The sequence below is a fragment of the Anomaloglossus baeobatrachus genome, chromosome 1, assembly GCF_048569485.1.
Source record: "Anomaloglossus baeobatrachus isolate aAnoBae1 chromosome 1, aAnoBae1.hap1, whole genome shotgun sequence".
In the NCBI taxonomy this organism is placed as follows: Eukaryota; Metazoa; Chordata; class Amphibia; order Anura; family Aromobatidae; genus Anomaloglossus; species Anomaloglossus baeobatrachus.
The window spans coordinates 869,442,380-869,468,181 of record NC_134353.1 but is presented as its reverse complement, the minus strand read 5'-3'; the positions used below and the strand labels follow the sequence as shown (position 1 = coordinate 869,468,181).

The window sequence follows — 25,802 nt, the reverse complement described above, 5'->3', positions numbered from 1 at the left end:
TATGATCGGTGTAGGGTCCGACATTTCCATAATTTTGCAGCCGCGACGGTACGATGTTGTTCCTCGTTCCTGCGGCAGCACACATCGCAGTGTGTGAAGCCATAGGAGCGAGGAACATCACCTTACCTGCGTCCCGGCTGCAATGTGGAAGGACGTAGGTGGGCGGGATGTTTACGTCCCGCTCATCTCCGCCCCTCCGCTTCTATTGGCCGCATGCCGTGTGACGTCGCTGTGACACCGCACAACCCGCCCCCTTAGGAAGGAGGCGAGTCGTCGGCCAGAGCGACGTCGCAGGGCAGGTGAGTGCATGTGAAGCTGCCGTAGCGATAATGTTCGCTACGGCAGCAATCACAAGATATCGCACCTGTGACGGAGGCGGGGACTATTGCTGCACCGTCGGTAACACATTGCTACCGATGTCGCAGCGTGCAAAGCCCGCCTAAGAATAGGTCATCAATATCAGACTGGTAAGAGTCCAACACCCTGACCGATCAGCGGCTAGCAGCCTGTACACTGTGTTGTATGGAGACAGAACAGCATCACTCCATACATTAACAGTGGCCATTCTCATATATAATATACATTTATCTATAAGGACAGGAGGAAAAGGAGTTCATACGTGTTAGCATATTTTATTTAAATAGGAAAGGTGATAACACACTGTTATGTGGGGGGACGATTAGAGCAAAACTAATAATAGCTCAATCGTCTCCCGAGGTCCTCTGGGCAGATGACAAAGCCACAGATAGACATGTGGCTGGACGGCACAACTTCAGAGGGACACAAAAATAAAAAACACAATCAGTGGTGTTCACAGTACACCACCGAGAACCGGACCTCTCCTGTTTACGGCACAGGGAGGCCTAGTGAACACTGACCGTGTGCGTAGGAGGCACACCTGGTCAGCAGGAGCAGCTCAGTTAGGGTCACTGAGCTGCCGCTCCACTGCTGGAACGGTAGGCCTGGAGCGTGGTAACTGGCCCTGGCTGTCCCTCGCCGCGAATCTTGGTGCGACAGGAACCGGACGCCTAAACCTACCTACCCTCTTCCAATCATAATTTTGCCACAAACTCTGCAACCTCCACTTGGCACTAATGTAGCACCCAGGGGGCAGGGGTGTACACCAATAGGGGGCGGGATGATGGGGGTAGTAGTAGAAACATTGTGACGCCACCTGTGGTATGCAGCCAGGGATTTAGCCGCCTCTGCTGTCACTGTCCTCTGGGGTGGATGGTAGTAGCAGTCAGAGATGGTATTGCAGATCGCCACAGGTGGAGCGGGACCTGGGGAGGATGATGAGGGGAGTAGTGATGGCGTTTAAGCGCAGAGGCGCGGGGCAGTGGTGCTGGTAATCAAGACTCAGAGTCAATTGCTGCGGTTCCAGGTATGTTTACTCACTCTTTGTGCTGTGTTGCTCACCTGGATAGTACTGGTCACCCGCTGCAATGGGCTCCATCGACAACGGATAAGTTAGGAGAAGTCACCGGTGTTTGAAAGAAGAAGAAAGTCTTTTTTCAGAATTGCCCTTCCAGCTGTGAGGCACCTGGGCCAAGTGTTCCTCTCCCAGCCCCAGGCCCCGTAAAAAGAAGAGAAGAAAGAGGTGCTGTTGTCGCGTTCCAGAACTGGTGTCCTGGGTAGACTGACTAGTGATTGTGTGAGTGTGCTCCTACTTCTACCCCAAGTGGAACCCGCCCCCCAAGGTGGCTGGCTTCAGTGACTGGGGAAGTCCCATGACTCATGGTAGCCATCCCCCTGCCTACCCTAAGCCATCTTCCCTTGGGAGAAGGCTCCTAAGCTTTATGGAAAAATCTCCAGTGATGGAGGTAAGAATGTATGAGAGTAAAACCCTTTTTTTTTTTAAATATTTATTAAAAAGTATATCACAGACAGACCCACACTGGACCTACGTGTTTCAGCATTTGGTCTTATTCATGAAACCATCGGGTGTCTGCCTTTCCTGGCTTCTGTCTGTGCTACACTTTTTAATCAGTTATATTTAAAAATCTGGATTTTAGTCTTATACATTCTCACCTGCATCACTGGAGATTTTAATTTCCTCACTTTTTTAATTTACATGTATAGGAAAAGTAGAGTGTATCTATTAATCGTATATTGTAGGGATTCACGCTCTCAGGTAGGCATTAGGTAGCACTCACCGACAATTTGGTTTGTGCAGTTTTATTGATTTCATAAAAGTCCCAGGGATTCAAAGACCAAAACAGCTTATTCTGGGCAAAAAGGTATAGCAGCAAATAAACAGTTCATTCAGCAGGCACATATAAGTTAGTGCTGGTTCACCCAAACAGTTTACAGTCCAACCGTTACCCCTGGTTTATGGAAGGAGCAAACCTTCTATAAACAAGGGAATGGTCCTACCAATCTCGGTATCCCATGCAGTGTGAGTTTCCAGCACCAAACAGACATATCCCATTCTGTACCCAGCTCCCAGTGAACAGCCTGGTCCCTCCACATTTTCCACACACTGCACTCTACTCAATCACTAGCAAACTCAAAGACGCAGGTGAACACATGTCCTGGAGCTTAGTCAAAGCTAGCCAGGTGCATGTAATAAAGCCCTGCAGTGCTAGGATTTAACAGCCCTACCTGTCTTTGTTACATACTCTCCCCCCTTCTGTCTAAAGCTGGACTGGATACCATCTGCTGACACACAAAGCCTACAGGGCTATACATTGACCCATGTGGGAGGCTCCTGATTGATAAATAGTTTTTTCAAAATACATCATTAAAAAGGTATTTTAACCTAAAAATGTATTCATGGTGAGAAAATAAATAGACATGGCAGAATGTAAAAAGTGGTGGTGAGCACTATTCAAAGTATATACAGGAAACATCATATAAGTTGTCTTATAGTTATCATTAGATCAACCACCTATACTGTACAGTGCTATGCAGAAGTTTGAGCACCACTGGTCAAAATTACTGTTATTGTGAACAGTTAAGTTGAAAATGAAATGATCTCTAAAAGGCAGAAAGTTAAAGATGACACATTTCCTTTATATTTTAGGTAAGAACAAAAAAAAATATTTTCATCTTTAACATTTTAAAAACTAAAAAAATGAAAATGGGCCAATGCAAAAGTTTGAACACCCTTGGAGATTTGTGCGCTCAGATAACTTTGACTATCATTTCAGACCTTAATTAGCCTGTTAGGTTTGTGGCTTGTTCATTATCATAGTTAGGAAAGGGCAGGTGATGCAAATTTCACAGCTTTATAAAAACCCAGCTTCCTCTAACCTTGTGCAAATAAAACAACAGCCATGGGTTTTTCAAAGCAGCTGCCTAGCACTCTGAAAATCAAAATGGTGAAGGCCCACAAAGCAGAAGAAAGCTAGAAGAAAATAGCAAAGCGTATTCAAGTTGCCCTTTCCTCAGTTCGAAAAGTAATTCAGAAATGGCACTTACAGAAACAGTGGAGGTCAGGATAAGGTCTGGAAAACCAAGCAAAATTTCTGCGAGAGCTGCTCGTAGGAATGCTAGAGTGGCAAATCAGAACCTTCACGTCACTGCAAAAGACCTTCAGGAAGATTTAGCCGACTCTTGAGTTGTGGTACATTGTTCTACTGTTCAGAGACACCTACAGAAAAATGGCCTTCATGGAAGAGTCATCTGAAGAAAACCTCTCCTGCGTCCTAACCATAAAATTTAGCATCAGAAGTATCCAAAATAACATCTAAACAAGACTGATGTATTTTGGAAACAAGTCGTGTTAACTGATGAGGTTAAAATAGAATTCCTTGGCCACAATGATCAAACCAAATGTTTGGGAAAAAAAGGAGACAGAATGTCATGACAAGAACATTTCGCCAACCATTAAGCATGGGGGTGGATTAATCATACTTTGGGTTGTGTTCTATGCAATGGCACTGGGAACATTTCACGGGTAGAGGAAAGAATGGATTCAATTAAAGTTTAACAATTCTTCAAGCAAACATAATACCATCTGTAAAAAAGCTGAAGTTGAAAAGAAGATGACTTCTACAAATGGATAAGAATCCTAAACACAATTCAAAATCCACATTAGCCTATGTCAAAAGGTATAAGCTGAAGGTTTTACAATGGCCCTCACAGTCCCCTGATCTGAACATCATTGAAAATCTGTGGCTAGACCGCAAAAGAGCAGTGCATGCAAGAGGACCCACGAACAAGAAGACTTTTCCAAGGAAGAGAGCATGAAAATCCCTTAAACAAGAATTGAAAGACTCTTGGCTGGCTACAAAAAAACATTTACAAGCTTTGATACTTGACAAAGGGGGTGCTGCAGGGTACCCAATATTTTGCATTGGCCAACTTTATTTTTTGTTGTGAATTTAAAAATGTAAAAAATATATATTTTTTTTTTGTCTAAAATGCAGAGAATATGTGTTATCCTTAACTTTATGGCTTTTACAGATAATTTCATCTTAAACTTGCTTAATTGTTCAGAATATCAGTAAACTTGACCAGGGGTGCTCAAACTTTTGCATGCCACTATATATGTGGTAGTAATCATCAGCTGTGTCCTCATACAAGTGCATCTCAATAAATTAGAATATCGTCAAAAAGTTAATTTATTTCAGTATTTTAATGCCAAAAGAGAAACACACATTATTAAGGCATAACAGCTGCAATTCAGGAGGGTATAATTGCTTTGCTCAAGTGAGGCAATTTAAACCTGGTGATTGGGTAATGTTGTTAGTCCCCACAGGGGAGAAGAGGTTGCTTATCAAGTGGCAGTCACCCTATAAGGTGGTGGGAAAGGTCAACTATAAAGTACACCGATCATCAGGCACAAGGAAACCCTTTCCCATATATTATGGCAACCTGCTAAAACACTGGATGTAAAGGGAGTGGCTCGAAACCCGTTGCTAATTGGCCAAGTCGGATGCCAACATTCTAGGTGCCACAGGGGCAGAAACTACAAATTACGGTTACGTGACCACAAGTACAGGTACATCTCAATAAATTAGAATATCATCAAAAAGTTATTTCAGTAATTCAATGCAAAAAGGAAAACACATTATATACAGTAGAGTCATTACAGAGTGATATATTTCAAGTGTTTACTTCTGTTAATGTTGATGATTATGGCTCACTGCCAATGAAAACCCAAAAGTCATTATCTCAGAAAATTAGAATAATTACCACAAAACACCTGAAAAGGCTTCCTGAGCATTTAAAATGGTCTCTTAGTTTGGTTCAGTAGGATCCAAAATCAAGGGAATGACTGCTGACTTAACAGATGTCTAGAAGGCAGTCATTGACAAACTCCACAAGGAGGGTAAGCCACAAAAGGTCATTGTTAAAGAAGCTAGCTGTTCACAGAGTGCTGTTTCCAAGCATATTAATGGAAAGTTGAATGGAAGGAAAAAAAGTGTGGTAGAAGAAGGTGCATTAGCAACCAGGATAACTGCAGCCTTGATAGGATTAAGAAAAGGCCATTCAGAAATTTGGGCAGATTCACATGGAGTTGACTACTGCTGGAGTCAGTGCTTCAAGAGCCTCCACACACAGACGTATCCAGGACATGGGCTAAAACTCCTGCATTCCTTTTGTCATGCCACTCATGACCAATCAACAATGCCAGAAGCGTCTTACCTGGGCCAAGGAGAAAAAGAACTGGACTGTTGTTCAGTCATCCAAGGAGTTGTTTTCAGATGAAAGCAAATTCTGCATTTCATTTGGAATCGCGGTCCCAGAGTCTGGAAGAAGAGTGGAGAGGCCACAATCCAAGCTGCTTGAGGTCTAGTGTGAAGTTTCCACAATCAGTGATGGTTAGGGAAGCCATGTCATCTGCTGGTGTAGATCCACTGTGCCTTATCAAGACCAAAGTCAGTGCAGCCGTCCACCAGGAAATTTTAGAGCACTTCATGCTTCCCTCTGCCGACCAGCTTTGTGGAGATGGAGAAAACATTTTCCAGCAGGACTTGGCACCTGTCCACACTGCCAAAAGTACCAATACCTGGTTTAATAACCACAGTATCACTGTGCTTGATTGGCCAGCAAACTCGCCTGACCTAAACCCCATATAGAATCTATAGGGTATTGTCAAAAGGAAGATGAGACACCAGACCTAATAATGCAGACGAGCTGAAGGCTGCTATCAAAGCAACCTGGGCTTCCATAACACTTGAGCAGCGCCACAGGCTGATCACCTCCATGCCACGCCGCATTGATGCAGTAATTCATGCAAAAGGAGCCCCGACTAAGTATTGAGGCATTTACTGTACAGACTTTGCAGTAGGTGCCAACATTTAAAAAAAAAATTTCAGTTAGTCTTACAGCCAATGAGTTTTGGGTTTTCATTGGCTGTAAGCCATAATCATCAACATTAACATTAACCTCTTCCAACAAGCCTACAACCTACTATAGCCCTCAGCCCAGTAGACCACTGCGCAACCAGCTCTGTCCTCACCTATTGTACCATCACCCATTCCCTGTAGACTGTGAGCCCTCGCGGGCAGGGTCCTCTCTCCTCCTATACCAGTCTGTCTTGTACTGTTAATGATTGTTGTACGTATACCCTCTTTCACTTGTAAAGCTCCCTGGAATAAATGGCGCTATAATAATAAATAATAATAATAATAATAACAGAAATTAACACTTGAAATACATCACTGTGTGTGTAATGACTCTATATAATATACAGTGGGTGCGGAAAGTATTCAGACCCCTTTAAACTTTTCACTCTTCATTTCATTGCAGCCATTTGGTAAATTCAAAAAAGTTCATTTTTTTCTCATTAATGTACACTCTGCAGAAACAAAATAGAAATGTAGACATTTTTGCAAATTTATTAAAACAAGAAAAACTGAAATATCACTTGGTCATAAATATTCAGACCCTTTGCTCACTTATAGTTAAGTAACATGCTGTCCATTTCCTTGTGATCCTCCTTGAGATGGTTCTACTCCTTCATTGGAGTCCAGCTGTGTTTAATTAAACTGATAGGACTTGATTTAGAAAGGCACACACCTGTCTATATAAGACCTCACAGCGCATGTCAGACCAAATGAAAATCATGAGGTCAAAGGAACTGCCCAAGGAGCTCAGAGACAGAATTGTGGCAAGACACAGATCTGAACAAGGTTACAAAAGAATTTCTGCAGTATTCAGGCTTCCTAAGAGGACAATGGCCTCCATAATCCTTAAATGGAAGACGTTTGAGACCACCAGAACTCTTCCTAGACTTGACCGTCCAGCCAAACTGAGCAATCGTGGGAGAAGAGCCTTGGTGAGAGAGGTAAAGAAGAACCCCAAGATCACTGTGGCTGAGCTCCAGAGATGCAGTAGGGATATGGGAGAAAGTTCCACAAAGTCAACTATCACTGCAGCCCTCCACCAGTTGGGCCTTTATGGCAGAGTGGCCCGACGGAAGCCTCTCCTCAGTGCAAGACATATGAAAGCCCGCATAGAGTTTGCAAAAAAAAACAAACACATGAAGGACTCCCAGTTTATGAGAAATAAGATTCTCTGGTCTGATGACATGAAGATAGAACTTTTTGGTAATAATTCTAAACAATATGTGTGGAGAAAACCAGGCACTGTTCATCACCTGCCCAATGCCAACAGTGAAACATGGTGGTGGCAAAATTGTGCTATGGGGTGTTTTTCAGCTGCAGGGACGGGACGACTGGTTGCAATTGAAGGAAAGATGAATGCGGCCAAGTTTAGATATATCCTGGAAGAAAACCTCTTCCAGAGTGCTCTGGACCTCAGACTTGGCCGAAGGTTTACCTTCCAACAAGACAATGACCCTAAGCACACAGCTAAAATAACAAAAGGAGTGGCTTCAGAACAACTCTGTGACATTCTTGACTGGCGCAGCCAGAGCCCTGACCTAAACCTAATTGAGCATCTCTGGAGAGACCTGAAAATGGCTGTCCTCCAATGTTCACCATCCAACCTGACTGAACTGGAGAGGATTTGCAAGGAAGAATGGCAGAGGATCCCCAAATCCAGTTGTGGAAAACCTATTGCATCATTCCCAAGAAAACTCATGGCTGGGCTCATGGCTCAATACTGAGCAAAGGGTCTGAATACTTATGACCATGTGATATTTCAGTTTTTATTGTTTAATAAATTAGCAAAAATTTCTACATATTTTTTTTTTCTGTCAAGATGGGGTGCAGAGTGTACATTAATGAGAAAAAAAATGAACTTTTTTGAATTTACCAAATGGCTGCAATGAAACAAAGTGAAACATTTAAAGGGGTCTGAATGTTTTCTGTACCCACTGTATGTTTTTCCCGTTTTGTATTGAGTTACTGAAATAAAAAGGTTTTGATGATATTCTAATTTATTCAGATACACTTGTAGTTTTTGCCCCTTTGGCACCTAGAATGTTGGCTTCCAACTTGGCCAATCAGCAACAGGTTTCAAGCGAGTCCCTTTCCATCCAGCGTTTTAGCAGGTTGTCATAATATATGGGAAAGGGGTTCCTTTTCCCTGGTCGGTGAACTTTATAGTTGACCTTTCCCACCACCTTATAGGGTCACTGCTACTTGGTTAGCAACCTCTTTTCCCCTGTGGGCACTAAGAACAGTACCCAATCCCCAGGCTTAAATTGCCTCACTTGAGCAAAGCAATTATACCCCTCAGAATTCTGACTTGTGCCTTGAGGCGGCACTTTTTTACCTAGCCTCTCACTTTGGTCCCTTGACACAACGGATCATTATGCTATAGTAAAAAGTTTCTTATTTTGATATGTATTATTGATTTATGTAATAAAAATTGAATGCCAGGTATTCTTTAAGCCCGCTTTACACGCTGCAATGTATCTTACAATGTGTCGGCGGGGACACGTCGTAAGTGACGCACATCCGGCATCTTAAGTTACATTGAAGTGTGTGACAGGTACGTGCGATTGCGATTGAACGTTAAAACGTTCATCGCATACACATCGTACCTTTCTCTAGAATTGCACATCGGGTTGTTCATCGTACCCGGGGTAGCACACATCGCAGTGTGTGACACCCCGGGAACGATGAACAGACCTTACCTACGTCCTGCGGCTCCCGGCCCACAATGCGGAAGGAAGGTGGTGGGCGGGATGTTTACGTCCCGCTCAGCTCCGCCCCTCCGCTTCTATTGGCCGGCTGCCGCGTGACGTCGATGTGACGCCAAATGTCCCTCCCACTCCAGGAAGTGGACGTTCGCCTCCCACATCGAGGTCGTATGGAAGGGTAAGTACGTGTGACGGGGGTTAATAGTTTGTGCGGCACATTCAACAAATTGAACGTGCCACACATACGATGGGGGCGTTGCAAATCGCATACAATATCATATACGAAATTGCAACGTGTAAAGCAGGCTTTAGGGGTGAAAATTGTTTGTAAAAAAAAAGTGTTTTGATTAATGTCAAAATAGAGAATATTGTCGCACAAAGCCTGTATCAGACACATTGGTGTTACTGAGAGCAAATCTTATATTAAATAAAATCTGTTTTCCTGTAATAAAATGAATTAAAAAAAAAAGCGAAATTGATATTATATTAAAAAAAAAATGTGAGAAACGTCATTGGTCCTAACTCATGGCTGCTGTAATGCCTTCATTTTTGGTTTGTGAAAAGCCGAATTTCTCTACTAGTGAAATATTTCATTTGGAGGAGATTAGGCTTGTCGTTTTTGCTAGCTATTTTTAACGGAGAAAGACAGCACTTTTGTAAGGAACCATATGAGGTTTGGTATTTTCTGTTAAGCAACAAGGACATGTTGTTCCAATAGCAGTGCAGATCTAATAAGTTATTATTTACCAAGCTCTGGTTCGGTACATCAATTATTTACATGTGAAGCAGGGTCTATCACTCGACTTTGGGGAGATCAAAGGGGATAACTAGTTATGAGATTATATACGTTTTATATATAAAATGTATATACACGCAGGGGGTGTGGAATGTATTCAGACCCCTTTACATTTTTCATTCTTTGTTTCATTGCAGCAAATTGGTAAATTCAAAAAAGTTCATTTTTTCCCATTAATGTACACGCTGCACCACCTCTTGACAGAAAAATACAGAAATGTAAACATTTTTGCAAATTTTTTAAACAAGAAAAACTGAAATATCACATGTTCATAAGTATTCAGACCCTTTGCTCAGTATTGAGTAGAAGCACCCTTTCGAGCTAGTACAGCCATGAGTCTTCTTGGGAATGATGCAATAAGATTTTCACACCTGGATTTGGGGATCCTCTGCCATTCTTCCTTGCAGATCCTCTCCAGTTCCAACAGGTTGGATGGTGAACGTTGGTGGACAGCCTTTTTCAGGTCTCCCCGGAGATGCTCAAATGGAATGTGAACCTTCAGCCAAGTCTGAAGTCAATAACACTCTGTAACATGTTTTCTTCCAGGATATATCATGTACTTGGCCGCATTGATCTTTCCTTCAATTGCAACCAGTGAGCAGTGCCTCGTTTTCTCCTCACATACCAGTTAGAATTATCACCAAAAACTTCTATCTTCGTCTCATCAGACCAGAGAATCTTATTTCTCTTAGTCTGGGAGACCTTCATGTGTTTTTTTGCAAACTCTATGCAGGCTTTCATATGTCTTGCACTGAGGAGAGGTTTCCGTCGGGCCACTCTGCCATAAAGGCCCGACTGGTGGAGGGCTGCAGTGATAGTTGACTTTGTGGAACTTTCTCCTATCTCCCGACTGCATCTCTGGAGTTCAGCCACAGTGATCTTGGGGTTCTTCTTTACCTCTCTCACCAAGGCTCTTCTCCTACGATTGCTCAGTTTGGCTGGACGGTCAGGTCTAGGAAGAGTTCTGGTGGTCCCAAACCTCTTCCATTTAAGCATTATGGAGGCCACTGTGCTCTTAAGAAGCTTGAGTACCTTAGAAATTCTTTTGTAACCTTGTTCAGATCTGTGCTTTGCCACAATTGTCTCTGCGATCCTTGAGCAGTTCCTTTGACCTCATGATTGTCATTATGGAGGCCACTGTGCTCTTAGGAAGCTTTAATACTGCAGAAATTGTTTTGTGACCTTGGCCAGATCTGTGCCTTGCCACAATTCTGTCTTTGAGCTCCTTGGGCAGTTCCTTTGACCTCATGATTTTCATTTGGTCTGACATGCACTGTGAGCTGTGAGGTCTTATATAGACAGGTGTGCGCCTTTCCAAATCAAGTCCTATCAGTTTAATTAAATACAGCTGAACTCAAATGAAGGAGTAGAACCATCTCAAGGAGGATCACAAAGAAATGGACAGCATGTGACTTAATGTGTGTCTGAGCAAAGGGTATGAATACTTAAGACCATGTGGTATTTCAGTTTTTGTTGTTTAAAAAATTTGCAAAAATGTCTACATTTGTTTTTTTTTCTGTCAAAATGGGGTGCAGAGTGTACTTAATGAGAAAAAAATGAACTTTTTTGAATTTATCAAATGGCTGCACTGAAACAAAGAATAAAAGAAACACTGGGTATATATATTTGTATTTTTAATATACATTATACATACAGTGGCATGCAAAAGTTTGTGCACCACTGGTTAAAATTAGTGTTGTTGACAGTTAAGACGTTAAAGATTAAATAATCTCTAAAAGGCATAAAATTAAAAGAGGACACTTTTCCTTTATATTTTAGGCAAAAAAATATATATAAATATGCAGTGCAGTGCTAACCACTGAGTCACCGTGCTTGGGTTTGTTCAAAATGATTTGTCTGATTTTCTATATAAATATATAATAGGTTCTTTTACAGACTTTATGGACTGAACAGCGAATAAATCAATAAAACAGAAACAATAGTTTAAACTGATTTCTTTATTTCATTTTTTTGGAAAACATAAAAAATTATAGTATTAATAATAACTGTGCCGAGGTTGTGACTGTTCCCTCCTTTCTTTACATTTCATTGTGGGCAACTCTAAGCTCAATCCCCCGTGTGGGTTCCTTTTAAAATATATAGATTTTGCATATAGAATGAAAGCGCAGGACGGTGCTGCAAATGCCGTCTTGAGTCAGGTCAGTCATTGCTGGAGGATTCTGAACTGCTGGATGAGGAAGAGGAAGAAGAGTGACGTTCTTGCTTTCCTTTCTTCTTGCCTTTCTTCTGGTGTTTTGTTTTCTTCAATTTGCTTTTTACTTTTTTATGACTTTTCCTCTTCTTTGATTTAGGGCTGTCTTCACTTGATTCGCTTGAGGAGTGGGATCTGCAATGTATGGAAATGTAAAAAAAAAGTTGAAGTAGATTCATATGGGAAAATCAATTAATTTCTAGACTAAAATTTAGTTTTTGCAACTGAAACCCCAACATCTAGAATAACAGATCAAAGGAATCCCATCTTTTTTTTTATTTATAGATAAATCTTGCAACTAACATTTTTTCTGATAATTAAAAAAACCTTTTTTTGCCATCTGTTTTTATTTTGTTTATTCTAGTTTTTTTTCTATTTTCTTTAGTACATGATCACCATCCTACCATCAAATATTCAAAGCTGGGTAACAATTTAAAGGGAATCTATCACCAGGTTTTTGCAATGTAAGCTGAGGACAGCATGCTGTGAGGGTAAAAAAGTAAGAACATCTGTGCTTCTCTTATCTGTGTCTGAGCTATTGTTTACTCATACTAAAGGGTTTATCGCACTGTGATTAACATTGGTGTGCTTCCTCTGCACTGGCAGAACAGTCCACCACACCTCCTGCTGTGATTAACACCTCACAGTCAATGCACAATCTCTATTGAGAGCCTGGTGTGGGCAGTGACAGCTCCCAGCTCTGCTACACTCAATTCTGAGATAAAGTCAGAATGGCTGCACACAGTGATCTAAGATAAACATGGCTAGTTTCAGAATCTCTTTGCCTACATTATGCTGTTCTCAGATGAAGTAGCAAAAACCTGGTGATAGATTCCCTTTAAATGGAGTCTCTCAATACGCGACTGTTCAAACAAAGTGAAGGTGCTTGATTTTTTGGTCGAAAAGTTTGGTGTGCCTTCCTACCTACTTGTTTTAAATCTGAGACAGTGGCAAATCATAATAGTAATGAAGGAATTTGTCAACAGGTTTTTGCTACCCATCATAGAGCACCATGGTGTGTGGGCAGAAACCCTGATTCCAGCTATGTATCTCTTACTAGGCTGCTTACTGTATTTTTTTTTTTAAATTACTGTTTACTCTGCTGCTGATCTAGCAGTTCTCTGAATGCTGAGCTCTGTATAATGCCACCCCATTACTGATTGGCTGATTTCTGTGCACACTACGGATGGGCTGAAAGTTGCCAATCAGTGGTGGTGGTGGATTATACAATGCTCATGAATATGAAAGATTACATGTCACCAGGTTTAATTGTCTTCTAGTGATAATCTCCTGATTATAAAACAGTATTTTTTATTTTATTTATACTGGAAGAAGCCATTAAGTTTTGCAGAACAGAAATCAGGATCTCTGTCTCCAAATTATGATGCTCGCCGATTAATTGGCAAAAATCTGGTGACAGATTCCAGCTTCGAGTGCCTTGAAATGGCTAAAAGAAGTTACCGACCCATTCTTTTGGTGGCGTAAAAGCCAACACTATTTTGCATATGGAATGATAAAAGAAAAACCCTGAAGGCAAAGCCGGAATCTAATATATAAAGCTGAATGTGTATGTACAGTTAGGTCCAGAAATATTTGGACAGTGACACAATTTTCGCGAGTTGGGCTCTGCATGCCACCAAATTGGATTTGAAATGAAACCTCTACAACAGAATTCAAGTGCAGATTGTAACGTTTAATTTGAAGGTTTGAACAAAAATATCTGATAGAAATTGTAGGAATTGTACACATTTCTTTACAAACACTCCACATTTTAGGAGGTCAAAAGTAATTGGACAAATAAACCAAACCCAAACAAAATATTTTTATTTTCAATATTTTGTTGCGAATCCTTTGGAGGCAATCACTGCCTTAAGTCTGGAACCCATGGACATCACCAAACGCTGGGTTTCCTCCTTCTTAATGCTTTGCCAGGCCTTTACAGCCGCAGCCTTCAGGTCTTGCTTGTTTGTGGGTCTTTCCGTCTTAAGTCTGGATTTGAGCAAGTGAAATGCATGCTCAATTGGGTTAAGATCTGGTGATTGACTTGGCCATTGCAGAATGTTCCACCTTTTTGCACTCATGAACTCCTGGGTAGCTTTGGCTGTATGCTTGGGGTCATTGTCCATCTGTACTATGAAGCGCCGTCCGATCAACTTTGCGGCATTTGGCTGAATCTGGGCTGAAAGTATATCCCGGTACACTTCAGAATTCATCCGGCTACTCTTGTCTGCTGTTATGTCATCAATAAACACAAGTGACCCAGTGCCATTGAAAGCCATGCATGCCCATGCCATCACGTTGCCTCCACCATGTTTTACAGAGGATGTGGTGTGCCTTGGATCATGTGCCGTTCCCTTTCTTCTCCAAACTTTTTTCTTCCCATCATTCTGGTACAGGTTGATCTTTGTCTCATCTGTCCATAGAATACTTTTCCAGAGCTGAGCTGGCTTCATGAGGTGTTTTTCTGCAAATTTAACTCTGGCCTGTCTATTTTTGGAATTGATGAATGGTTTGCATCTAGATGTGAACCCTTTGTATTTACTTTCATGGAGTCTTCTCTTTACTGTTGACTTAGAGACAGATACACCTACTTCACTGAGAGTGTTCTGGACTTCAGTTGATGTTGTGAACGGGTTCTTCTTCACCAAAGAAAGTATGCGGCGATCATCCACCACTGTTGTCATCCGTGGACGCCCAGGCCTTTTTGAGTTCCCAAGCTCACCAGTCAATTCCTTTTTTCTCAGAATGTACCCGACTGTTGATTTTGCTACTCCAAGCATGTCTGCTATCTCTCTGATGGATTTTTTCTTTTTATTCAGCCTCAGGATGTTCTGCTTCACCTCAATTGAGAGCTCCTTAGACCGCATGTTGTCTGGTCACAGCAACAGCTTCCAAATGCAAAACCACACACCTGTAATCAACCCCAGACCTTTTAACTACTTCATTGATTACAGGTTAACGAGGGAGACGCCTTCAGAGTTAATTGCAGCCCTTAGAGTCCCTTGTCCAATTACTTTTGGTCCCTTTAAAAAGAGGAGGCTATGCATTACAGAGCTATGATTCCTAAACCCTTTCTCCGATTTGGATGTGAAAACTCTCATATTGCAGCTGGGAGTGTGCACTTTCAGCCCATATTATACATATAATTGTATTTCTGAACATGTTTTTGTAAACAGCTAAAATAACAAAACTTGTGTCACTGTCCAAATATTTCTGGACCTAACTGTATGTATGTATGTATGTATGTATGTATGTATGTATGTATGTATGTATGTGTGTATGTGTGTGTGTGTGTGTGTGTATGTGTATGTGTATATCCGGGATTGGCATCTGCACTGTCGCAGCTACAGCCACAAAATTTTGCACACTCACACGTCTGGACCCCGAGAGCGTCATAGGCTATGTTGTGGGGCGAAATTTTAACCCGCGCATTCCAATTTACCAATTTTGCCCCTATCTACATAATGGGGAAAAAGTGAAACGAAAAGTGTATCCACACCGTCGCATTTACAATCACGAAATTTTGCACAGACACCTCATGTGATCCAGGGGACGTCGTAAACTATGTTTTGACAGGAAAATTTAACCCTGCGCTTTACAGTTACTCTCCAAAAAAACATGCCTCCATTAAAGTAAATGGAGCCTGGAACTACAAGTTATTAGTAGAAGCTGTGATTGGTTGCTATAGGAACAAAAGACATTCATAGTATAAGAAGCTTGCTTATATGTGAGGTAACAAGATGTCGGTGGGGAGATGGATAGAGAGAGACAGAGAGATAGAGACAGACCTGGAAAGAGACAGACCTGGAAAGAGACAGACCTGGAAAGAGACAGACCTGGAAAGAGACAGACCTGGAAAGAGACAGACCTGGAAAGAGACAGACCTGGAAAGAGACAGACCTGGAAAGAGACAGACGGGGAAAGAGACAGACGGGGAAAGAGACAGACCGACATAAAGACAGGGACAGAGACAGGCAGACAGGGAAGGTGGAGACAGCCAGAGAGACAGACAAAGATAGATGGGGAAAGACACAGACCTTGATATAGACAGACGGGGAAAGAGACAGACAGAGACAGGCAGATGGGGAAAGAGACAGACGGAGAAAGAGACAGACGGAGAAAGAGACAGACGGAGAAAGAGACAGACGGAGAAAGAGACAGACGGAGAAAGAGACAGACGGAGAAAGAGACAGACGGAGAAAGAGACAGACGGAGAAAGAGACAGACGGAGAAAGAGACAGACGGAGAAAGAGACAGACGGAGAAAGAGACAGACCTGGAAAGAGACAGACCTGGAAAGAGACAGACCTGGAAAGAGACAGACCTGGAAAGAGACAGACCTGGAAAGAGACAGACCTGGAAAGAGACAGACCTGGAAAGAGACAGACCTGGAAAGAGACAGACCTGGAAAGAGACAGACCTGGAAAGAGACAGACCGGGAAAGAGACAGACCGGGAAAGAGACAGACCGGGAAAGAGACAGACCGGGAAAGAGACAGACCGGGAAAGAGACAGACCGGGAAAGAGACAGACCGGGAAAGAGACAGACCGGGAAAGAGACAGACCGGGAAAGAGACAGACCGGGAAAGAGACACACGGGGAAAGAGACAGACCGGGAAAGAGACACACGGGGAAAGAGACACACGGGGAAAGAGACACACGGGGAAAGAGACACACGGGGAAAGAGACACACGGGGAAAGAGACACACGGGGAAAGAGACACACGGGGAAAGAGACACACGGGGAAAGAGACACACGGGGAAAGAGACACACGGGGAAAGAGACACACGGGGAAAGAGACACACGGGGAAAGAGACACACGGGGAAAGAGACACACGGGGAAAGAGACACACGGGGAAAGAGACACACGGGGAAAGAGACACACGGGGAAAGAGACACACGGGGAAAGAGACACACGGGGAAAGAGACACACGGGGAAAGAGACACACGGGGAAAGAGACACACCGGGAATGAGACACACCGGGAAAGAGACACACCGGGAAAGAGACACACCGGGAAAGAGACACACCGGGAAAGAGACACACGGGGAAAGAGACACACGGGGAAAGAGTCACACGGGGAAAGAGACACACGGGGAAAGAGACACACGGGGAAAGAGACACACGGGGAAAGAGACACACGGGGAAAGAGACACACGGGGAAAGAGACACACGGGGAAAGAGACACACGGGGAAAGAGACACACGGGGAAAGAGACACACGGGGAAAGAGACACACGGGGAAAGAGACACACGGGGAAAGAGACAGACCGGGAAAGAGACAGACCGGGAAAGAGACAGACCGGGAAAGAGACAGACCGGGAAAGAGACAGACCGGGAAAGAGACAGACCGGGAAAGAGACAGACCGGGAAAGAGACAGACGGAGCACATTACTTGGCCAATTTAGCTAAATCTGTGTGAAATATCTGTGGTGAAATGCTTCTATTAGCTTAGTTTTTGCCTTTTAATAATTACATTTCTATCTATTTGTTTTGTGGTGTTTGTGTGCAGAATACATTTTTGTTAATACATTCTATTTTGTTAACAGCAGTTATTAACCCGGGCGAAGCCGGGTAGTACAGCTAGTAAACATTAAAAAAGACATCAGAGAAGACACTTCAGGCGGCATTTTCCTGACGAGTCTCCTGCTTCAAAAATGATACAGATGCGCCAGAGTCAACCGCATACAAATACAAAATCGTTGTAAAGCCAGAGCTGTCAATCAAAGAAGGAGGAGATAGATGGAAAAAAGAAGGTGGGAAATTGCACTGAAACATTTGCCCATGCCAGAGGGGACCAAGTGACTAGGCTTAGTTTGAACAGTCATTTTGTGCTGACAGACTCACTTTAATTGCAATATCTGTATGAGTTAATACAGAGTAGAGTTATTGATTGAGCTGCCATTTCCGGCGTCTCATGAATGGGACTGAGACTGGAATATACAGTGAGCAATGGGTAACTTCTGCAACAGGAATTGTGGGGAACATCAAAAAAAATGTGTTTATCCTTTGATATTTTTAATAAATTTGAGCTATTTTGTGTCTACAATTTATTGAACGGAAAATCCCTCTTAGAATCAGATAATGAAGGAGAACTATAGAGGTCTTGTGGAGTCCATGCCTCCAAAAGGACCGGAGTTGTATTTGGCAGCACTGGAAAAACCTACACAATATCAACAAAAGCAAAACCAAAGAAATGATCTGGAATACATGTTGGTATAAGAACAATGTGCAGGTGCACGTTCACACTGCGGTCATTAGCAAACATAACCTAGGATAAAAAATAAGCAAAATATTCCGCAGTAAGCAAATAAATACTAATATTACATGTAAATAAACACAGGGTAGTTAGCTGACACCATTTTGATTGAAAACAGTGTTAAAGTCAATCTATTGAAACAAGGTGTACCTAATCAGGATGGACCCTAGCTCTGGCAGAGCGAAGATCAAAATAGAGGGAGGCAGAGCAGGACTCAGACTTGACTGTTTTGAACACCGGCCCGTGGAAAGCTATTGGAAAGCACTGGAGATCAAAGTTCGAGAACAATGTATGATCATTTGCTTTTTTCCCGAAATAATATAATCTACAATGGATCAACATTTGAAGTTTTTTTGTAAGGGGTGCACCATGGCACTAGAACAGTGTTATAGAAAACATCCAAAGTTTATCAACATTAAACCTTTATTATTTTGCCGAAAACGTGATGATCGTAATTAGAGAACAGCAATGACTGTAGCACAGAGAAAGATTATAAGTACATTTTCTGAAGGTAACAACAGTCACCAATCAGTAGGAAATGTACAGGATTTTGCTTTGATGACTTCAGCACATCTGTAGCCACAGGTCATCACTAGTCTCTCACACCGCTTGTGTGATTTTGGTCCACTCTTCTTCCCGTCTCTTCCACAGTTCTTTGACTGTTGTGGGTTTCTTTGCCATAACTCGGTCACTAAGGATTTTTCCAGAGGTTTTCTATTGGGTTTAGATCAGGACTTTGGGCCAGCCATTTCATTGTTTTAATATTTTCTTTTTGAAAGTACTGCTTTACCCGTTTTGCTGTGTGACAGGGGGAATTGTCCTGCATGAAAATTGCTGGCTGATTGAGTGATGACGACACACAATGTTTCCCATTAGACCCAAATAAATTAAAACTTGCTCTCATCACTAAAATGAACTGTGGACTACATCTCCTCTGTCCACACAACCTGCTCCTCGCCAAAGGTGAGTCTAGCCTTTTAATTCTTTCTGGTAATGAGAGGTTTGGTCACTGCAGAGTGGGCTTTCAGTCCAAATGTTCTTAAACGTTGTGACACTGTATGACAAGACAGATATTTACCCTGTTCAGTGTTGAACTGATGAGCAATTCCATGGAGATTCTCCTCATTATCCTGTCTTCTCTTGCATTTGTCTTTCAAGGGCGACCAGCCTTCTTGGGGGACTTGAAAACGTTTTTGATGTTGTAAAGATGCAATACTCTCAAAATCATGGACTTGGAACAACGAACTTCTCTTGCTATGGCTGATAGGAACACCCCTTTGGCCTTCAACTGGACAACCTGCTGCCGGAGGGTTTCAGTCACTTTAGAACGGCACACCATTTTTGCAGTGCAAATTCGAAAGTTCGGCTGCCAGTTACATAGGGTTTGTCAGATAATTAAGGAAATTAGCACCAGGAGCCAGATTAACACCAATAACTTGCAGGAATTTGAAAGTGTTCTCTAATTCTGATCTGTGTTCTTTTTTATTTATCTCATTTACATTTTTATTATGTGCTTAAAAATAAATTCAGTTTATGAAATAAGCTTAAAATACTGCAAGTTTCCTCATGTTAGGATATAATCAAATAGGACTTCACAATAACCTTAATATTTAGGAAATTGTGTGTTGTTCTTTAATTTTGATCTCCAGTGTAGCCAAAATGCAAGGCTCAAAAGGGGAGCCACAATATAAAAAAACAGCAGAATTTTCCTTATGTGTATATCGAAAAACTGTATGAATTCCTGTTTTATAGAAAATTAAAAAAAATAAAAACTGGAACGTCTCCTAAGCGCCAGTTAGGCCAGAGATGAGACTGTGCCTTTCCTCTGAATGCCCGTACTTAATATGTTCTATTACCTTTCTAAATGGATTATGTAATCCCCCACCCTTCACATACATTCCACAATCCGCAGTAAAATACTCTATTATGTCACAGAAATATATTTTGTGCGGTAAACATTTTCTGTACATGGATAAATGCTCGGCAATTGTAAAGGTTATTGCTGTCAATACCGGTGAGTGGAGATGCATTTTGTCAGCCGTTGTAAATTACCTTTTCCTCGGCTTCTTGGATTTTGTTTTCTCTTTTTTCTTAAGCTTTTTCTTTCCAACTTCTACAGCATCTGTTAAAATGGAGAGTGGGTGGTAAATCCGATATATCTGATTGCTGTACATAACCAGTGCAGGCATTTTAACCCCATAAGGACCAGACTACTTGGGCCGTACCAACAAGCAATGTTTTTGTTTTTTTTCTCTTTTTCATTGTCTCTTTTCAACGTTTGCTGTATGAACGTTTTTTATCCTTTTTTTTTTTTTTACGGGATTGACTTGTATGCTCCAATGGCATCAGTTTTAGGTGCATCTGGGGTCCTGGGTTCAAATCCCACTAAGGACACCATCTGTAAGGAGTTTGTATGTTCTCCCCATGTTTGCGTGGGTTTCCTCCGGGTTCTCCGGTTTCCTCCCACATGCCAAAGACATACAGATAGGGGACTCTAGATTGTGAGCCCCAATGGGGAAAATGTTGCCAATGTATGTAAAGTGCTGTGGAATTAATAGCGCTATATAAATGAATAAAATTATTAATTATTATTATTAATTATATAATTTAATGACTATCTTTTATCAATATTTCAGAAGTGGAATGAAAAAAAAAAAAAATCTCCTTCAACTTTACCACTGTAATTTGTGATTTTTTTTAAAAAATCTGTTCTATATATTGTGCAGTAAAAATGTTACCTATAAGGCTATGTGCCCACGGGAGCTCGTACCTGCGGATATATCCGCAGGTTTCCCGCAGCTGTTCGCTGGAATACGCAGCTATTTAATAGCTGCGGTAGTACAGCGAAATAGCTGCGGTAAACCTGCGGTCGTACCTGCGGATTTCCTGCGGAAGTCCCGGCCCTATTTCCATAGTGGAGGACCGGGATTTCCGCAGGTAATTCCACAGGAATAATTGACCTGCAATTACGTGCGGCTGCGGAACATCTGCAGCATGTTCCACAGCTGCACATACCGCAGCATGGACACAGCACTGCCCATGTCCCATAGGATAACATGGGGAGTGTCTGTGCATGCTGAAACCTGCGGATTTATCTGGAAAATGCAGAAAATCCGCGGATTTTCCGCAGATAAATCCGCAGGTTTCATCTCACGTGGGCACATATAAGATTTCCTGTATTTATTTCACAGGTCACTACTGTATCAGAGCAAAACAGACCGATGGTGTTTGGATAAATGTGTTTATAAAACAATAACCATATTTTTTGTATTTCTTTTTATGGAAAAAAATAATTTGAAGTTTTCTTTGTTTTTTATTACCGTATGTTTTACTGTTTACCATGCTGTAAAGTGAGAAGACTTACATAAGACTTAATTCTAATTATTTTTCTTACATCCACCTAGATCAAGGGTAGACAATTTCCCCGACGGGCCACATGAGAGACGGTGACTGGTGTGGAGGGCCGAACCAATTGGCTGAAAGGTGTGGAGGGCCGAACCAATTGGCTGAAATTAATTCTGCTCAGTATTAATATTAGGCCTAGGACACACAGCGAGAAAAATGGAGCGAGTGGAATGCAATAAAAAAAATAAATAAATCGCATTCCACTCGGATCAATATTAGTGTAATGGGGCTGCTCCCATGAGCGATTATTTTCTCAGCCCTAACTGGACTAAGAAAACAGTCGCAGCATGCTGCGGGTGCAATGCGATCCTGCTTCACTTGCACCCATTCAAGTGTATGGGGTGAAAGAAACATCGCATTGCACTCTTGTTACACTGGTGTAATACGAGTGCAGTGAGAAAATCGCAATAGCTGTCAATGAAGGAGATAGGGAGACAAATCCCTCCCTCTCCTCCGCAGCTGTGGTCTGATCGCACAATCAGACCACAGTTGCATGACCCTCGGCTCCTGCTCTCACACTGCCCTCACACAGCCCTTCTATATACAATGTGAGCCCCCACACAGCCCTTCTATATACAATGTGAGCTCTCACACAGCCCTTCTATATACAATGTGAGCCCCCACACAGCCCTTCTATATACAATATGAGCCCTCACACAGCCCTTCTATATACAATGTGAGCCCTCACACAGCCCTTCTATAAACAATGTGAGCCCCCACACAGCCCTTCTATATACAATGTGAGCCCCCACACAGCCCTTCTATATACAATGTGAGCCCTCACACAGCCCTTCTATATACAATGTGAGCCCCCACACAGCCCTTCTATATACAATGTGAGCCCCCACACAGCCCTTCTATATACAATGTGAGCCCCCACACAGCCCTTCTATATACAATTTGAGCCCTCACACAGCCCTTCTATATACAATGTGAGCCCTCACACAGCCCTTCTATAAACAATGTGAGCCCCCACACAGCCCTTCTATATACAATGTGAGCCCTTACATAGCCCTTCTCTATACAGCGAGTATGGAAAGTATTCAGACCCCCTTTAAATTTTTCACTCTTTGTTTTATTGCAACCATTTGGTAAATGCAAAAAAGTTCATTTTTTCCTTATTAATGTACACTCTGCACCCCATGTGATATTTCAGTTTTTCTTGTTTAAAACATTTGCAAAAATGCCTACATTGTTTTTTTTCTGTCAAGATGGGGTGCAGAGTGTACATTGAGAAAAAATGAACTTTTTTTGAATCTACCATATGTCTGCAATGAAACAAAGTGAAAAAATTAAAGGGGTCTGAATAATTTCCGTACCCACTGTACAATATGAGCCCTTACAAAGCCCCTCTATGTACAGTATGAACCGCCACATAGCCCCTTTATATACAATGTAAGCCCCCATATTGTCCCCTATATACAATGTGAGCCCTCACATAGCCCCTCTATATACATTATGAACCCCACAAAGCCCCTTATATACAGTATAAGCCTGCAGATAGCCTTCTAAATACCGCATGAGTCTTCACATAGCTTCCTAACTACATTAGAGCACCACATAGCCTCCTTCATAGATGCAAGCGTTACATGAAAATTAAAAAAGAAAACAAAAACATATACTCACCTCGCTCCCATTCAGTGCACTGACCGCCGCACAGCACATGCGGTGATATGACGTCACTGTACCTGCGGTGCCTCATGCTGATTGGTGGGAAACAGAGCAAGTGGCACAGTCCACCACCAATGCGGTCAGCGCTGGTTGCATCCTGTGGTGATATCGGAAAGCGGGTGGTAGTGGACGGCCAGCGGTGAAGGGCATGGTGCGGCCATCGGGCCACTGATTTTATCCCTTCGGCAACCGCACTTTGCCAAGCGCTGACCTAGAAGATTTCAAGCAGCAATAGCATATTGTAACAATCAGGGCTGTGGAGCCGACAAACCAAAAGTTCCCACTCCTCTTTATTTCCAGACTTTGCCTCCATCTCTGGCTCTTTTGTAAATGGCCGGTAATTATCAATATCAAATTTACTATACGTAAAATTGTGACATGAGGTTTGTAAATAATAATTCTTAATTAATACTCACCTACTTGCACTAATCTGTGACCAGCATAGGCCGCTGTATGGTCTGCCCCGCCACAGAAAGTCAACTGCCTGCTGATAACTAAGGTTTGTGATTGGCTGTAGCAGTCATGTGACTTTGAACAGCGTGTAAACAACAATATATTTTTAGAGTGCTGCTCAAGATAGCCGACCCCTGCAGTCAATCACAGCCTGCAGTGTTCCGGTGGCTGGTTGAATGGTAAGGACTCCTCTTCTTGTGCTAGCACAGACCACACAGCGGCCGGCGGAGAATCCAGGCTGGTATTCTTATATTAGTATTTTGCTGTATTTGTACATATTCAGTGCACTGGTCAAACTACTGTGACAGGCAAAGTGTTAGGAATAGCTATTCACAGTCCTCAGGGCCTTTGGCTACAATGGCAACTCATCATGCCCAGTCATCTTGGGCTGGACAAAGTGTAAACATTTAAGTGCTGAGTGGCCATCACTGGGACACTCTAGGGCCATGTGCGCACACTGCGTTTTTGCTGCAGAAAAGGTGCAGTTTTTGCTCATAACCTTCCTGCAGTCCATCCCCAGCAAAATCTATGGGAAATCCAAAATGCTGCGTTTTTTTTTCCTATAGGTTTTGTTGCAGAATTTTTGCCATAGATAATGGTTAAAAACCGCAGGGACCAACCCGCGGAAAGAACGCACCTAAACTGCCACAAACCATGGTAAAAACCGCATGCAGATTTCGGGTGCATAATTCTGCCAGAGGGTGCAAATTTTTCTTAAGAAAAACAAATTTCCCAGTGCACACAGACCCTTAGGTTGGCGGAATGGACCGTTTGTGCACTGCAGAAAGTGAGAGGTTAGATGACCATAGAGGTGGATGGGTGCAGTGAAAAACTTGAATGTTAAAGTATATCATATTATCTACAAGAGTCACACACACATGCATGGTTTCTGCCTTTCTAGAGTCCAAACAGTGGTTAAGGTGACACCCCCCAATTATGTTGTGCACCCCTACATTAGAAGAATCCAGAAAAAAAACGTACAGTTTTAATCCACTATCTGGAACGAATACAAAAAAATATAAATCAATCAATGATTTAGGTGATTGTGGTAGGTATTTCTTTAAAAATATAAAATGAACAAAAAAAGCAGAAAAATTACATGTGATAAGGATCCAAAGAAAAACCTAAAATGCACCTAAGATGAATAAGCAGACAAATGACAATGCTTTCTGGGACAAGTGGCGCAAACAATACTTATCTACTCTGGAGCCACGTACGAAGTGGCAATCCGCTAGGCCTAACTTGAACATAGGAGATATTGGTCTTGTGAAAGACTGTCAAGTCCATAGAAATCAATGGCCACTTGGTCTAGTTACTGCAACATTTCCCAACAAAGATGGTAAAGTCCGCAAAGTAGAAGTAAAAATGACCAGAGGGGACGAACCCAAAACATTTCTCAGACCAATATCTGAATTAATTCTACTTCTACCCTCAGAGGACAAGGATGGTGACATCCACTGATGCCATACGGGGAGTGTTCTGCCTCCGCATTCAATTTGCCTTTGTCATTTAGTTGCTGTAAACTGATGCTTCATTTACAGGGTTCTACCTTGGCTCCTAGAGTTATACTTTAGCTCCCTCTTGTGACCAAACTTAGTAGCACAGCTCTGTAATAAATGTTTCTCTTTCTCCTCCTCCTTGCAATGCATTTTGGGAGAAGGCCTCATTTCCTGCAGGCTCATGAGCAAAGCCAGTCTCCATCCTACATCCCCTTGTGTAAGCATCGCTGGTAAAGACTCCCACGTTTATTGCAATCTTTAACTCAGGACTTTCGCTGTGTTTAGTTGCTGCCTTTCTAAGTTAGGATTAAGCTGTTTGTAATCCATATGTATATTGTGCAGGCATCTGCATCTGCATAAATGTACCCTGTTATATTGGCATGGGCTGATTGTACACATATCTGTTGTTCCAGTTTCACCATCAGTCAATCTGAATATATCTACCTACGTTTAATAAATGCACAGACTTCAAGCAACAGTCTAATTATTGAACTACAGTGGATAAGG

General features: G+C 42.2%; 1 protein-coding gene across 1 annotated transcript in view; it reads right to left on the bottom strand.

The window, feature by feature from the left end:
• Positions 1-11,739: 11,739 nt before the first annotated feature.
• The window catches only part of SREK1IP1 (SREK1 interacting protein 1), a 76,768-nt gene continuing 62,705 nt past the window's right edge, over positions 11,740-25,802 (bottom strand). Inside the window, exons 4-5 of the mRNA XM_075326220.1 lie at positions 20,320-20,389; positions 11,740-12,147 (exon numbers count right to left, since the gene is read on the bottom strand). Coding sequence (XP_075182335.1) covers positions 11,961-12,147; positions 20,320-20,389 — 257 coding nt within the window. The 3' untranslated portion in view covers positions 11,740-11,960. The remainder of the gene's footprint in view (positions 12,148-20,319; positions 20,390-25,802) is intronic.